Source organism: Macrobrachium rosenbergii, chromosome 54 (assembly GCF_040412425.1).
Source record: "Macrobrachium rosenbergii isolate ZJJX-2024 chromosome 54, ASM4041242v1, whole genome shotgun sequence".
Classification (NCBI taxonomy): Eukaryota; Metazoa; Arthropoda; class Malacostraca; order Decapoda; family Palaemonidae; genus Macrobrachium; species Macrobrachium rosenbergii.
This window is the reverse complement of record NC_089794.1, coordinates 3,198,538-3,213,568: the sequence shown is the minus strand read 5'-3', so window position 1 is coordinate 3,213,568 and position 15,031 is coordinate 3,198,538. Positions and strand designations below refer to the sequence as shown.

The window sequence follows — 15,031 nt, the reverse complement described above, 5'->3', positions numbered from 1 at the left end:
CAATCAAGAAGTCCTCCAATAAACCACCCGCACGTAAGTGAGGGTCTAGTCCTCCATACACCTGTGGGGGCAAGACTCTTCCACTTTTGGGAGCATTGGGAAGCAAGAGGAGCGGAGAGTTGGATTGTTCAAGTCCTGAGAGAGGGTTATGCGATCCCGCTTCTGAAGAAACCTCCCTTAACCAACAAGCCTGTGTTATTGACGACCTACTCGTCAAACTCTGAGAAGTTTTCAGCCCTCTCCCAAGAAATGATAGCTCTCCTCGGAAAAGAAGCAGTCGAACTAGTCGAGGACACCTCCTCTCTGGGGTTCTACAATTGGCTGTTTGTAGTCCCCAAAGCCTCGGGGGGCTGGAGGCCAGTTCTGGATGTAAGTGTCCTGAACTTGTACGTGCAGAAAACAAAATTCAAGGTGGAGACGTTCCAGTCCGTCCTTGCATCCATTCGTCTGGAAGACTGGATGATCTCGATAGACATATAAGACGTCTACTTCCATGTCCCAATTCATTGGGACTCGAAGTTTTTAAGGTTTGTGTTCCAGCACAAAGTGCACCAGTTCAGAGCCCTTTGCTTTGGTCTGTTGACGGACCCACAGGTATTCACGCATGTTCTAGCCCCAATAGCGAAATGGTTACACTTGATGGGGGTCAACATTTCGTTGTATCTCGACAATTGGCTTATTCGCTCCCAGTCGAAGGAAAAATGTGTGGAGGACCTTCACATGACCCTTCTTCTCGCCCAGGATTTGGGCCTCTTGATAAATTTCCCAAGGTCTTGACTGACTCCTTCTCAGGAGATAGCTTATTTGGGGATGAGGATAAACTCTCGGATTTTTCAGGCTTTTCCCTCCCTCCAAAGGATAGACTCGTGCCTTCAGAAGGTAAACAAATTTCTTGCCCTTCAGTCCTGTTCTGCGAACAGTTGGATGAGCCTGTTGGGGACTCTCTAGTCCATGGAATGGTTTGTGTCCCTGGGAAGGACACTCATGAGAAACTTAGTTCTTTCTGAAAATCAGCTGGAACAGAAAGAAATACCTGGATTCTTTTTGTTTTTCCAATAACAAGGGAAATAAAAGAGGATCTTGCGTGGTGGAATTCAGAGACAAGCTCTCTCAAGGGAAGTCACTCCTCCCCTAGGTTGGGGAGCCCTCCTGGGAGACAAAGAAGTTTCAAGCCTGTGGACTTCAGAACAGATGAAGTGGCACATCAGTGCTAAAGAATTGATTGCAATTTACTGGGAATTGCAAGCATCTGCATCGGAGGTGTCTGGGAAGACAATGTCTGTCCACTCAGACAACACCACAGCTCTGTCCTATATCAGGAAACAAGGGGGAACTCATTCATTCAACATGTTAGCAGACGAACTCAGCCATCAAAAACAAGTTCTCCCCACGGAATGAACTCTCGACCCTCTTGTATGTCTAGAGTTGTGTCTCCCCCTGTATTGTTCGCCAGCGCCAGATCCACAAGCATGGGCGATAGATGCAATGCTTTTAGATTGGTCGAACATGGACCTTAATGCCTTCCCCCCATTCAAGATGGTAATTTCACTCTCTTAAGTATGGACAACCCTTATCTCTCTCTCTCTCTCTCTCTCTCTCTCTCTCTCTCTCTCTCTCTCTCTCTCTCTCTCTCTCTCTCTCTCTCTCTCTCTGTAATAATTGATAAATAATTTCACTCTCTTAAGTATGGACAACCCTTATCTCTCTCTCTCTCTCTCTCTCTCTCTCTCATTCATGGTTAGCACTCACACATTTTTACAACTTATTAATACTCTGTACAGTAGATAGTTTCAATTGATCTAATTTGACCTGTACCAGTCTCAGAGTTGTAAACGCTGGATTTGCTAGTGTTGTTGTGGATTCTAAAACATAAAACATAATAACTAAGAGTTGTATTAGTCAAAAAAAAAACACTGTTTGTTCATGAAAAAGCATTTCAGAACAAAGAGAAAGAGACACAGAGTAAAGAAGTTATTAAAAAGAGGTTGAGAAGACTTCTAAAAATAGATTGGTTGGAAGGGGAGAGACAGAAATTCTCTTCCAACTCTCAATTTTTATGTCAACCATTTATTTCTCTTTTTAAGGGTACTGTATTAATCTAAGTTTTAAATGAAATTACAGTAACTTTAATTTAATTTAAAAGTTACCTTAATAATTTGGGAGCATGATTAGGCTTATATGTAGTGTTTAAACTTTAGAAATAAGCATTTATTAGCATTTTTAGAGGCCTTGCCAAACTTACGCAAAAATTCACTCTGCGTGAGGGGTTCTGGAACCTAACCTTGTGTAAGTTCGGGGTATGACTGTAGTCCACTTGGACAACACGTCAGCTCTGGCCTACATAAAGAATTAGGGAGGGACCCACTCCTTCTCACTATATCAAGCAACCAAAGATCTCTTTATCTGGGCACAAGGAAATCAAACCAAGATTGTTACCTGCTTTATACATGGTAAACTCAGTGTCGTAGCGGACCAGTTAAGTCGTTGCAAACAGGTCTTACCCATGGAATGGACACTGAATCTGCAGGTATGCACCGACCTGTGGAAACGGTGGGGAAAACTGTTGATAGATCTATTTGCAACGTCGAGGAATCACTGACTTCTTTGTATTGCTCTCCAGCCCCGGACCCTCTCATGTGGGCAACAGATGCGATGCTCCAGGACTGGTTGAACCTGGATGTATACGTCTTCCCACCGTTCAGTATGGTGAGAGACGTAAGCAACAAATTCATCCTACATGACAACGTGTCAATAACCCTGGTAGCTCCCTTCTGGCCAGAGAAAGAGTGATTTCCAGATCTCCTCAGTCTCCTAGTAGACTTTCCAAGATTACTCCCACAGCAGCAAAATCTACTCAAGCAACCGCACTTTCATCGGTTCCTTCTAGGACTATCCACTCTCGCTCTGACAGGCTTCAGACTGTCAGGAAGCTTGTCAGAGCGAAAGGCTTTTCGAGATCAGCTGCGGAAGCAATTGTGAGATGTAGATGTCAGTCCTCCTCCATCTACCAGAATAAATGGACAATATGCCGCAGCTGGTGCAGAAGACACAAGGTATCATATTCTTCTACCTCTGTAGTGCAAATAACAGATTTCTTGCTATTTTTAAGGCCTTCGTGAGGATTGGCTACATCCATGATCAAAAGCCACAGAGCGATGCTCAGCTCTGTACTCAGACTTAGGGGTCTGGCTCTATCAACGGATAAAGACATCGGTGACCTTATCAAGTCACAAGATACTGTGAAACAAGAGAGGTCAGATTCCATATCCTGGAATCTAGATGTAGTTTTAAAATGGCTCGCAGGTCCACCTTTTGAACCTCTTCAAGCCATATCCCTCAGGGATCTTACGAGAAAAACACTATTTCTAGTTGCTCTAGCTACTGCCAAGAGAATTAGTGAGTTACAGGCTCTGAGCAAGAAAGTAGGATTCACACAAGGAGACGCAGTCTGTTGCTTTTCTTTGGGGTTCTTAGCGAAGAGTGAAACGCCCTCCTTTCCCTGGCCCCGTTCATTCACAATCAAAGGTTTAACGGACATTCTAGGTCCCACGGACCAAGAGAGAGCCCTTTGTCCAGCAAGAGCACTGAAGTATTATTTACAAAGAACTAAGAATATCAGAGGCACATCCCCTAACCTCTGGTGTTCAGTTAAGGATCTAACCCGTCCTTTATCCAAGAATGCATTAGCGTTCTTCTTGAGAGACGTGATTCCAGAGTGGCACGTGAATATTCAAGAGGAAGACTTTCCAATTTGCAAGGTTAAAGCCCATAAAATTAGGGCAGTAGCCACTTTGATTTCCTTCAAGCGTAATTTATCCCTATCTTCTATTTTACAGTCCACTTTCTGGAGGTGCAAATCGGTGTTTGCAAATTTTAATCTACTTGACATCGAAACTGTTTACAAGAACTGCAGTACCCTTGGCCCATTATCAATAGCTGGCATGATATTGGGGGAGGAAGGGTAGAGGGTACCCTTACAACCCTCTATCTACTCGCCTTGAATTAGGTTGTCGAGTTTTGGGAAGTTAGGGGGTACTGAGTATCTGGATCACCCATTATTTGTTGTGTTGTGTTATGAATGGGTTATGGTAACTGATCTGTTTTATGGTGTATGTGTAACTTGTGTTTTATGGTCTTGGTTTGGTACTGTGCCAAGGGCAAGGGCTTTTGTGTTTTGTATGCTTTGGCACCCATCGGAGTACTCCTTGGCTGCAAAGCCCCACTAATGTAGAGGCGCCTCTGGCTTCACTGCCACGCCACTACAGTCGAGATGAGCTGCATCAGAGGCAGTATTTTTCTGCTGGGGCTCTCTTGCCAGGTAGGTTACAACTAACATTCTCAATGTTAGCTACAGTAAACCCCCATATTCGCGTTCTCACGATTCGCAGACTCACGTAGTCACGGATTTCTCTTTGGAACGTATCTACCCATTATTTGTGGAAAATTTGCCCATTCGTGGTATTTTTCACTGAGAAATTCAGTATTCACCAAATACTGTATTTTCATCTTGTTTTCATAACTAAATGCACTTTTTGTGATAAAACTATTAAAATACTCAGGTAATACTCGAGTTACGATAATTCACCTCATGATAATGCAATTTTGCAATGGGGTAAGCAATTAATACAGATACAACAATATTAAGAAAGTATTTTAAAATTTCCTGTAGGCACCCACAGGCAGCAGCGTACAATCAGGCAGCAGGAGAGACCAAATCACAATAGACCAACTCCTTTTCCTCCATCTCTTTTTCCCATCTTCTAGTTAAAAAAGTAAAAGAGAATGATAAAAGTATTGTTAGTAACGTTATACTCTTGTGCAAATGCGTACAGCCATAAACAACCGACCAAGAAACTGTTGTTTTGTTTATAAATGAATTGGATAACAACAGCCGTTTACCTGTATTTTAACCATTGTACGGTAATAAACAATTACCGTAGGTTATGGCACAAATAACGTTAAGTAGAATAGGACTGATATAGGTATGGATAAAAGATCGTCAAGGAAATATACTACAAGTTGTAGCTGAAGCTGAGAAAACAATGTTCAAGCTGCTAATGACTATACAGTACTGTAAATTATTGTGCGTTGGCAACATGGATGAAACTCGATCGTAATTAAAATGGAAGAGAAAGTATTTTAATCAAAACTACTGGGCATGAAAGAACACATTACTGTTATTTTTACGCCGATAAACGATAAATATGTAAAGCTCGTATTATGATGAAATCAAGTGAAAATACCAAACGGAATCTTGATTTTATTTTACACAAAACAAACACCCCAAACTAGATAAATTAATTTCACAACGAGATGTATTTTAGTTATATTTTGACTTGAAAACACTTCTTATAATGAAAAATAACCTTGCCCCTTATAAATAAAGTATCTAGACTCTAGAGATTCACTTACGCTAACTAGAAGCAAGAAAGGCGCTCTGAACTGAGTTAAATGCGGAGAAATAAACACCACGTAAATATTTCTAAACCAGAACACTGATCGCTATGAACGCAATTTTTAATACAAAAGCAATATAAGAATTAAGGCATAACAATTTAAAACATCCAGGGAAAAGATGCATATTCGTTATGTTGACGTTTGTATAATATGATATGCAAATATAGAGTACAGTATAATGTAGGCTATGCTACCGTGTATGTATACAATATACCATAGTGTAGGCTAAGCTAATTCTTGTTTGTTATTCAATTTCTCTTTGTACTGAATTATCATAAGTCACTTTGCATGAACCTCCAGAATTAGCTGATATTAATAATTACTATTCCGTGTATGTAAAGAGTATACATATTTATAGTGTAGGCTAGGCTACCATATATGTATACAGTACATGGTACTGAATACCGTAGTGTAGGGTAGGCTATGTTTGAGATATGTTTGGGTATTTCTTACGTTTTTTGCAACAAACAATGGTTTTTTTTGGAACCTAACCCCATTGTAAGTAGGATAATACCTGTATAAGCATTTTTAGTTTGTTTTGTGTCTTTGAACCATCAAAATAGGCATTTCTAAGTGTTTTTAGAAAGGTTCTAAGTATTCGCATCCCCTGCGAATACAGGGGTTTTACTGTACTTACTATTTTAAGATTCATCTTCATTCATGAGTATTTGTTCAAGTAGTATATACATGCCCATGCATCCCACCTCCTGTCAATGTGGGATTCAGGCATGTAGTTACTTGGTAAGTTTCTTATATAAAAATGACATTTTTATAATGAAATAAAAGTTTTATATATACTTACCAAGTAACTACCTGATCAAAGCCCTCCCTTCTCCCCTCCCAAGGGCATAGGGCATAAACGAATTCGGCTCGTTAGTAGTGTTGTACCTATCCTTCTCCGAAAGTGGGTAGGGCGAGTTACCTACACCAAAATATTGGAACGCTACTGCGAATTTTCAAATTTATTCTGCCAATATATGAAATGTAGTTACTGGGTAAGTATATATAAAGCTTTATTTTATTATAAAAACGTCATTTTTCCTGCTTTTTTCTCGCCAGTGACTCCATCCTCACCTGTGTCCACGTTCGAGATGAGCAGTCTACCTGTGGAGTCTTTCAGGTTGCTCAAGATGGTGCTCTCTACTTTGGCAAGGAAGGCACTGAGTGAAATAGAAAGTTGGCTCTCAGTCAAGAGAGAGCAAGGGAAGGCTTCCTTCAGTTACCCTTCTTCCAGGCTGTCACACAGAAGATATTCTTCGTATGCCACCAGAGAAACTCTTTCCTTGGGTGCTGCTCCCTCCTCCCAGGGCAACTTCTACGGTCTCATTGACTCCTTGTGGAGATCAGCCTTTTTGTTGGCCAAAGAAATGTGTTCTTCAGCTGAAATTGATAATTCACTTAGGAATTTGTTCAAAGTTTTTGAAGTGATCAATTTTTTGGATTGGTCGGTGGGTGGCCTTGCATCCAAGATACAGGACTGCCCTTCTTTGCCTTTGGACTTCACCTCGGATTTTCGTAGTGTCCTCTCTTGCACTGATACAGGTGTCAGAGACGCTTCTTGGGAGTTGGCTTCTCTTTTTACAATGGGGTTTTTAAAGAAGAGGGAACTGTTGTGTTCATACACCACCAAGGGAGTTACTGTGGCCCAGAAATCTGAGCTGCTTTTCTCCCCACTGGTTCGTAATTACTTGTTCCTGCAGTCAACGGTGAGTGAGACTACATCGACTTTGCAAAAGAAGTTAATTCAGGACCTTTTGCCGCAGTTATTAAGGAGCCCAAAGGATCTTCCCTCTTTCAGCACCAAGGCGGCCTCCCCTCTGCAGCCTTATCCCTTTCGTGGAGGTAGACAAAGGTCTCAATCTAGATCTCGTCTTTTTTCATTAAGAAGTCCTCAACTAGGCCTTTCTCTGTGAAGTGAAGACCATGTCCTCCATGCCCCAGTAGGTGCCAGGCTCTTTCTGTTTTGGGAAAGGTAGAGTGAGAAAGGACCAGAGCAGTGGATTGTAAAAGTCCTAAGGGAGGGCTACTCTATCTCGTTTGGGGAAAAACCTCCATTAGTCAAGAAGCCCATCGTCTTGACTGCTTACTCCGTAGGATCAGAGAGGTTCTCAGCTCTGTCTGAGGAAGTGTCCTCCCTCCTCAAGAAGAGGGCAATAGAGGTAGTTGAGGACGTGAGCTCAGAGGGATTCTACAATCATCTCTTTGTAGTCCCTAAGTCTTCAGGAGGGTGGAGACTGGTCCTGGACGTCAGTGCTCTGAATGTCTTCGTTCAGAAGACAAAATTCAGAATACTATATAGACAAATCACTCTATTCTATCATCTGTTCCCCAAGGAGACTGGATGGTCTCAGTAGACATGCAGGATGCATAGAGTAAACCCCCGGTATTCGCAGGGGATGCGTACCCCCACCCCCTGCGAATAGCTAAAATCCATGAATACTTAAAACCCTTCTAAAAACACTTAGAATTGCCTATTTTGATAGTTCAAACACAAAAAAAATCTCTAAAAATGCTTATACCTGAGTATTTTAATAGTTTTGTCACAAAAAGTGCATTTATTCATGAAAATGATATGAAAATACAGTAATTAGTGAATATTTTTCGGTGAAAAAATACTGCGAATGGGCGAGTTTTCCACAAATAATGTGTACATACGTTCCACAGAGAAATCCGCGAATAGGTGAGTAAGCGAGTCGTGAGACCATGAATACTGGGGGTTTACAATACTTCCATGTCCCCATACACCTGGACTCAAGGAAGTACCTGAGATTTTTTTCAAGCCCTATGTTTTGGACTATCGACGCCCTCTCAAGTATTCACTCGTTCTCGTCCCTCTTGCAGGGTGGCTCTATCTTATGGGCATCAACATCTCACCCTACTTGATGATTGGCTCCTTCGCTTCCCGACGAAGGAACAAAGCACGGAGGACCTTCAGAAGACCCTTCTTCTAACCCAGGATCTAGGCCTGTTAACCAATCTTCAAAAGTCCCAGCTGGTTCCGTCTCAGGAGATAGTATATTTGGGAATGACGTTGAAATCTCAGATTTTTTGGGCTTTTCCGTCCCCCAAAAGAGTGGAATCCTGACTATGAACGTTAGACGAGTTCCTCTCCCTTCAGACTTGCTCAGTTAACAAATGGATGAGTCTCCTTGGAACTCTGGCCTCAATAGAGCAATTCATTTCCCTGGGGAGGCTTCATATAAGAGTCCTACAGTTCTTCCTCAGAGCCAGCTGGGACAGGAAAAGTCACCGAGACTCTTTCTTTTTTTCCTGTGACCCAGGAGATCAGATCAAGAAGCACCTGCTTTGGTGGAGGTCAGAAGACAAGTTGCTGGAAGGGAAGTCCCTACTCACTCAGCATCCTGACCTAAACCTTTATGGAGATGCATCAGACATAGGCTGGGGAGCTCTCATGGGAGACAAGGAAGTCTCTGGGACATGGTCACCAGAGCAGAAAAAATGGCACATAAATGTGAAGGAGTTAAAGGTGATTCACTTTGGGTCACGAGCCTTTGCATTAGAGGTGTTCGGCAAGACGGTGGCTGTCCATTCGGACAATACCACAACCCTGTCTTATATCAGCAAGCAAGGGGAACACATTCTTTCTCCCTCTGCAAAGTGACGATGGATCTTCTCCTCTGGACAAAACTGAATCAGATGAGAGTCATAACCAGATTCATCCAAGGCAGACTGAATGTTTTGGCAGACCAGCTGAGCTGACAATCAGGTCATCCCCACAGAGTGGACTTTTGATCCACTTCGTCTGTCTAAACCTGTGGAAACTTTGGGGGGAAGACCTACTCTGGACTCCTTCGTGACTTCCAGAAACCATCGTATCCCTCTGCTTTGTTCGCCAGTTCCAGATCCCTTAGCATGGGTGATGGATGCCTTGCTGCAGCACTGGTCGAACAAAGACCTCCTCGCTCAATCTGTGAGGCGCCCTAGAAAAACTCCTGCTTTCACCTCTAGGACGGTTTCCCCCGTTCAACCTCCATCCCTTTCGTGGTAGGGGCAGGCAAAGAGGCTTTCCCAGACCATGTGCGAATGCCCGTTTTGCCTCTCGGGTGATTAAGAAGTCCGCCACTAAAACACCCTTACGTAAGAGAGAACTTACTTTGAAAATACCAAAAGCTCCAAGCCTTTTGGGAAAGGTGACGGCAGTATTGGAGCTGAATGCATTGAAGTTGTAGGTGACCCATCCCCCAGCTTTTTCATTGACTCTTCTTGCTGGAGAAGTCAGTGGGATGTTAGAGATTGGTCATTGATCTCTCTCATGTTAAACATGTTGCTCATCAACCTATAATTTAAATGGAAGTGACTATTTGCTGTCTGTAAACCTGAAGGTTGTGTATCTCCAGATACACATCCATGAGGACACCAGGAAGTGCCTCTGCTTTATCTGAAAGAACCATTTACAAGTTCAGAGCTTTTTTCTTTGACAAACCAGCGATGGGCCCCTCAGTTGCTCACGTGAGTGTACTCTTTAGTTTCACTTGGGCCCATTCACATAGGTTGTGTCTTCTGCACTGTCTTGATGATTGGTTGATCCATACATTCAGTAGGTGCAGTTGCTGTAGGACAGAGATCACCTTCTCACATTTAGCTATGATCTGGGTCCTGCTGGATTGGGAGAAGTTGGATCTCATGTCCTAGCAGTAGAGGGCTTGGCCTTGCTGATGAATAAAACAGCAGCAAGTCTTTCTGTTTTAATCTCAATCAGCAGGTTCAGGGAGTCTACAGCATATGACAGGAACACCCGGCTCAACTTTGGCAGGTATTCTTCAGACGTTTGTTATGCTTAGAAAAGCTAATTCCTCTCAGGGGGACCCCAGAAGCATTTGTTTTAGTTATGCTCCATGCCTGAAGGAGCACTGGTCAGTCATCTCATCCTGTGCCCTTCAGCCAGAAAGATGACTGTAACCTCGATTGAGTGTCAATGGTTTCCTTTCTTCTCTGTCAGTCTGTAAGGTAGATGCATGAGAGTGCTGATCCTTATGCCATCAAGCTGTCAGCAGGAGGAATGATGGGGTAGACAAGCTCAGTCACCAGGAGCAGGTTTTTGGGATAGAGTGGTCTCTAGATCCTTGTATGGTGGAAAGCTGTTGGAGCTTAGGAGAACACCAGTGATTGTTCAGTTCTCCACACGGGTAAACAGAAGGCTCTTTGTGTTCCTATCCCATACCCTTGGGCTGCACTGGAGGATACCTTATCTGGTTGTGTATACCTCTCCTCTGCTCAACCAGGTGTACCTGATCAGCTGGTCTTGATGACCCTGAGACTCGATATGACCTGGTGGTTCCTTGTTGACCTTAAAGCCAAGTGGCATCCCAGTTTGTTAGCTTGTCTGGTCAAGTCACTAAGAAAAAATGCCCCATGACCCATATCTTTGTTAGTTTCACATGGTGAGGTACCAGTTCATGAAGTTGCTTTGTCTTCACATGTGGAAACTATCCAGCAGGTGCAAGAAAAAAGGCTTTTCTCACAGGACTGTATTGGTGATGTCCCATTGCCCTTGAAGGTTTTCAGCACCTTTCTGCCTGGGGTAAGAGGGCCATCTTTTGTATTTGACGTTGTTGGCCATATATTGTGATCAGTGCTGTTGAAAGGGTTTCTCTCTAGTCAGAGCCGCTCACAAGAGACTGTGGAGTCCCTTTTGCCAAGATAAGCGTATCTCAGTCTGTACAATGAAAGGTTATTGTTTAGGTTTGATCAAAGAATGGCAGAGACTGTGGTTCTTTTGTAGCATATGCCTGGGGTTCTAATATAAGTTTGTTTAGAGACCTCTCTTTCAAGATTGCTTATCTGCTGGTTCAAGATTGCTTATCTGCTGGTTTTAACTTTGGCAAAGCATGTAGGTGAGCTGCAGGGCTCATTTTTGGAAGTCTGGCATTTGAAGGGTTAGGGTTTGTTCTCATTCTGTTTGTTCCTAAGTTTCCAACAAAGGCTCTATCCCTGCCCTCCAATACATTGTAAGTGGTGATTTGGATAAGTTGCATGTGTGTCCAGTGTGAGCCTTGCAGTACTATCTGTACAGGACCCAACATCTTATGCCTGAATGTTGACACCTGTTTGTTAGTATTAGCAGGTACAAGACAGAGGTGTCAAAGAACACTTTCTTCCTAATTTTGAGAGTCAATTAGCAGACTTACGGGTCTTTCAGCAAGGGGTAGGATTATCAGGTCTGAGTGAGAGCTCACAAAGTCAGGATACTTAGACCTTCTGGCTCCACAGTTATTGAGGGCTGTGGTGTTCACAGACTGCTTACAGTACCTTGGACATTTCCTCATTTGGACTTAAGGTGGCTGCCCAACAGGTTGTATAGCCAACCCAAAGGCAAGGGTTGACATAAGGCTGGAGTTGAAAGAATAGAGTAAGTGACTGGCAATTCTCACCCATTTCATTTTTCGTTTTCCAAGTCAGCAGTTAAGCCTAGTGCAAGCTGGAACTGGCCTTTATGTAGGTACACAAGTAGAGTATATAAACAAGGTATGATGGGTAGAGCATTGCTATGTGGACCCAGTATGACATATTGCTGCCCACTAACCTTCGCTTCCATTCTTATGGGCATGGCAGTAGCCTCCTGAATATCATAGGGTTTATGGACAAAACTCTCTCTCATACAGGGCGCTATCAACCTCTCGATCAAAACAGTAGGCCACTTAGATTGCAAGAGTTAATTTTGCCATTGCTTATTACCATGACTCGGAAAAAGTAAGTATATCTTAGTTTTACCAGACCACTGAGCTGATTAACAGCTCTCCTAGGGCTGGCCCGAAGGATTAGACTTATTTTACGTGGCTAAGAACCAATTGGTTACTTAGCAACAGGACCTACAGCTTTTTGTGGAATCCGAACCACATTATAGCGAGAAATGAATTTCTATCACCAGAAATACATTCCTCTAACTCTTCATCAGCCGGCCGCAGGAATTGAACTCCGGCCCATCAAGTGACAGTCTGAAGCTCAACTGATTCGGCCAACAAAGGGCTATCATGACTCAGAGAGTGACAACTCACGGTAGAGATAGGAACACCTTAAGTAGTTCTTTTGGGGCATGTCTTGTACATAAGAGGCAATGGTTTGTGTTTTTGTAGGAACAGATAAAGTATTTTTAAGATAATTTGTATAAAATACTTTTAAGATAATTTGTATTATTTCTAGATATGCTACAAGAGTCGTTTATTATGATCCCACATCAACCATATCCATGTATATCCCAATGCTTTAGGGTTTACAATGGATGAGAAGGTGGTACCCTACCACTCACCTACCTACCACCAGTTAATGACCTTGATACCAAACTTCAACAACTGCTTCCACCTAGTGCCAGAAATATGTGGAAAAGACACTGGCTTGTATTTATTGTTAATGTGCAAGTAATATTTAAAAATTGGTTCATTAAATAACATATGCAACCTTGAAAATTCAACTTTTTATCCTGTTACATCAGTTTATGATAGACATTTTATTTTCTAGGTGCTGTTCAAGCCATGAGTTTTAGCAGTTGTAAAAAACTCATAGAAGTTGGAGACACTGTTATCCTTTATATATCAGTTACTCATCTGTATGCAATAGAGGTAAGCCAAAGCTATTATATTTTGGTATTAGACTTAATATCCATTATCAGTCGTGAAAAATCTTGGTATTGAGATCTAAATGTAGTGAACAACAGTCAGACATAAAGAACATGTGCCTTCTGGGAATGATAATGAAACCTATTTGAAATGTTAATTGCAAAAGTAGAGTAATTGATTCAGCTGTCATGAATAGCAAAATAAGATGGCTTTTCTAGTTATTTGTTTGCAGAAATAACAAATTTTGTAGATACTGAAAGGTAAGTACAGTACTGTACTGTGTACTGAACTGTTTTTAGTCTTTTGTGGTTGCGGAGTTGATGAAGTGTGACTTCCTTTCAGTTGCAAAATTGATTGTTAAGTGGTACTTTGATAAACATTTTGGCCTGTTTGAAAATCAGCCTCATTATTTTATAAAATTTAATACAAAACTACTGTATTTTGAGTAAAATTGAAAATAATAAACATCATTTTGTGATTGGTAATGCAAAATAATATTTTGTTTATTTCAGGTCAAACCCAAAATAATAAACAAGAATGGCTTTGAGATTGACAATGTGTTCCAGACGCGCTATGGCTGCCTAACTGTGGCAGATCTTGTTGGTAAACCATTTGGCTCAAAGATCATTCTTCCAAAAGGCTGGGTTCATGTATTATACCCAACTCCTGAACTTTGGACAGTCACTTTGCCACACAGAACACAAATTTTGTATACCCCAGATATATCTATGGTAGGTTAATACTTTAAATTTAATTTTTTTATTTTAATCTTTTTACCATTGTCAGGTCACTAGCCAGTTGAAACGTTGAGAAAACTACAGATCCAGAAATTAATTTTTGGAAAGATTGTAAGGAAGAAAATGATGGTAGAAAAAAGTAAGAGGGAAACAATCTCAAATAGAAGAGAATCAAGAAATAGAAGAATCAAAGTAACAAGTAGAGTGTGGTGTACTGTGTTCATTTGGCACTTGAGGGTACAAATTCAATTAATCTTTGTTTTTATATATGACATTTACCAAGTAATTACATAGCTGTAGTTTTTACTTTAAACGGCAGCTTAAGAATTGAAAATTCGTGGTAGCGCTCTTTTGTTTTGGTTCAGGTAAGTGCCCCTCCCACTTTTGGGGAAGAATTGGTACAACGTAGCTAAAGAGCTCAGGTCGTTTCTGTCGTTGATGACCGAATATCGGTCGTTCGGCAGCTGTGTTTTGTTAATTCAGGAGTAGTTTCACCGGATGGTTTGGTTGTCTGTTGAAGGATTTGGTGAAGTATTCTTTCATTTGGTAGCCTCCGAGCTATATTTTTGTAGCTTAGCTTAGCTTAGCCTTTTTATAATTTTTTGGATTATTATGTCAGAATGAGTGTGACCAGTAACCAGTATTGCAGCAAAGGCTGTAATACCAGGTTGACTTCACGTAAATATGACGAACATTCTGTTTGTTTTCACTGCCGTGGACAAGTATGTTCCCACGACTTGACTTGCGAGGAATGTAAGGATTGGGCTGTAAGTAAATGGAAAGTGTTGACCAATCATTTGGATAAATTAGAGAAAGCTAGGCTTAGGAAAGTGGCTGCTAGATCTGAGGCTAGAGCTTCTGTGTCCTCTACCCCTAAACCGGCTTTTTCTACACCTTTGACTTCTTGTTCCCCGATTCCTACTTCTCTCGCTCTCCCTACAATTTCGTTACCTGGCTCCCTTCCCTCTGAACCCAGTACCATCTCCAGTGTCAAAGCTTGGGTGGATAAGAAATTCGATGTTTTAGTAAGTACTGTTGCTCAGATAGGATCATAGTGCAACTGTTGGTGCAAGTGCTAGTGCCTGTACCGGGGTTAGTGTTGGGGAGGGGGTGGCTACTCGTCCCACGGATGCTCCTAGATGGAGGTCTCTGCCAAACTCCCCTGCACCTGGGAGGAAGCAAACTGCAAGTCCAAGGGAGGTCGGTGGGGTTTGCCCACAAGTAGTTGCTTCCTCAGTCGAGCCTGTTGCTGGTCTGTGGTAT

The 15,031-nt window shown here is 42.0% G+C and overlaps 1 protein-coding gene across 1 annotated transcript in view; it reads left to right on the top strand.

Moving 5' to 3' along the window:
* The window catches only part of Trmt61 (tRNA methyltransferase 61), an 82,800-nt gene that overhangs the window by 5,074 nt on the left and 62,695 nt on the right, over positions 1-15,031 (top strand). The window contains exons 2-3 of the mRNA XM_067097327.1: positions 12,934-13,034; positions 13,544-13,762. Coding sequence (XP_066953428.1) covers positions 12,948-13,034; positions 13,544-13,762 — 306 coding nt within the window. The 5' untranslated portion in view covers positions 12,934-12,947. The remainder of the gene's footprint in view (positions 1-12,933; positions 13,035-13,543; positions 13,763-15,031) is intronic.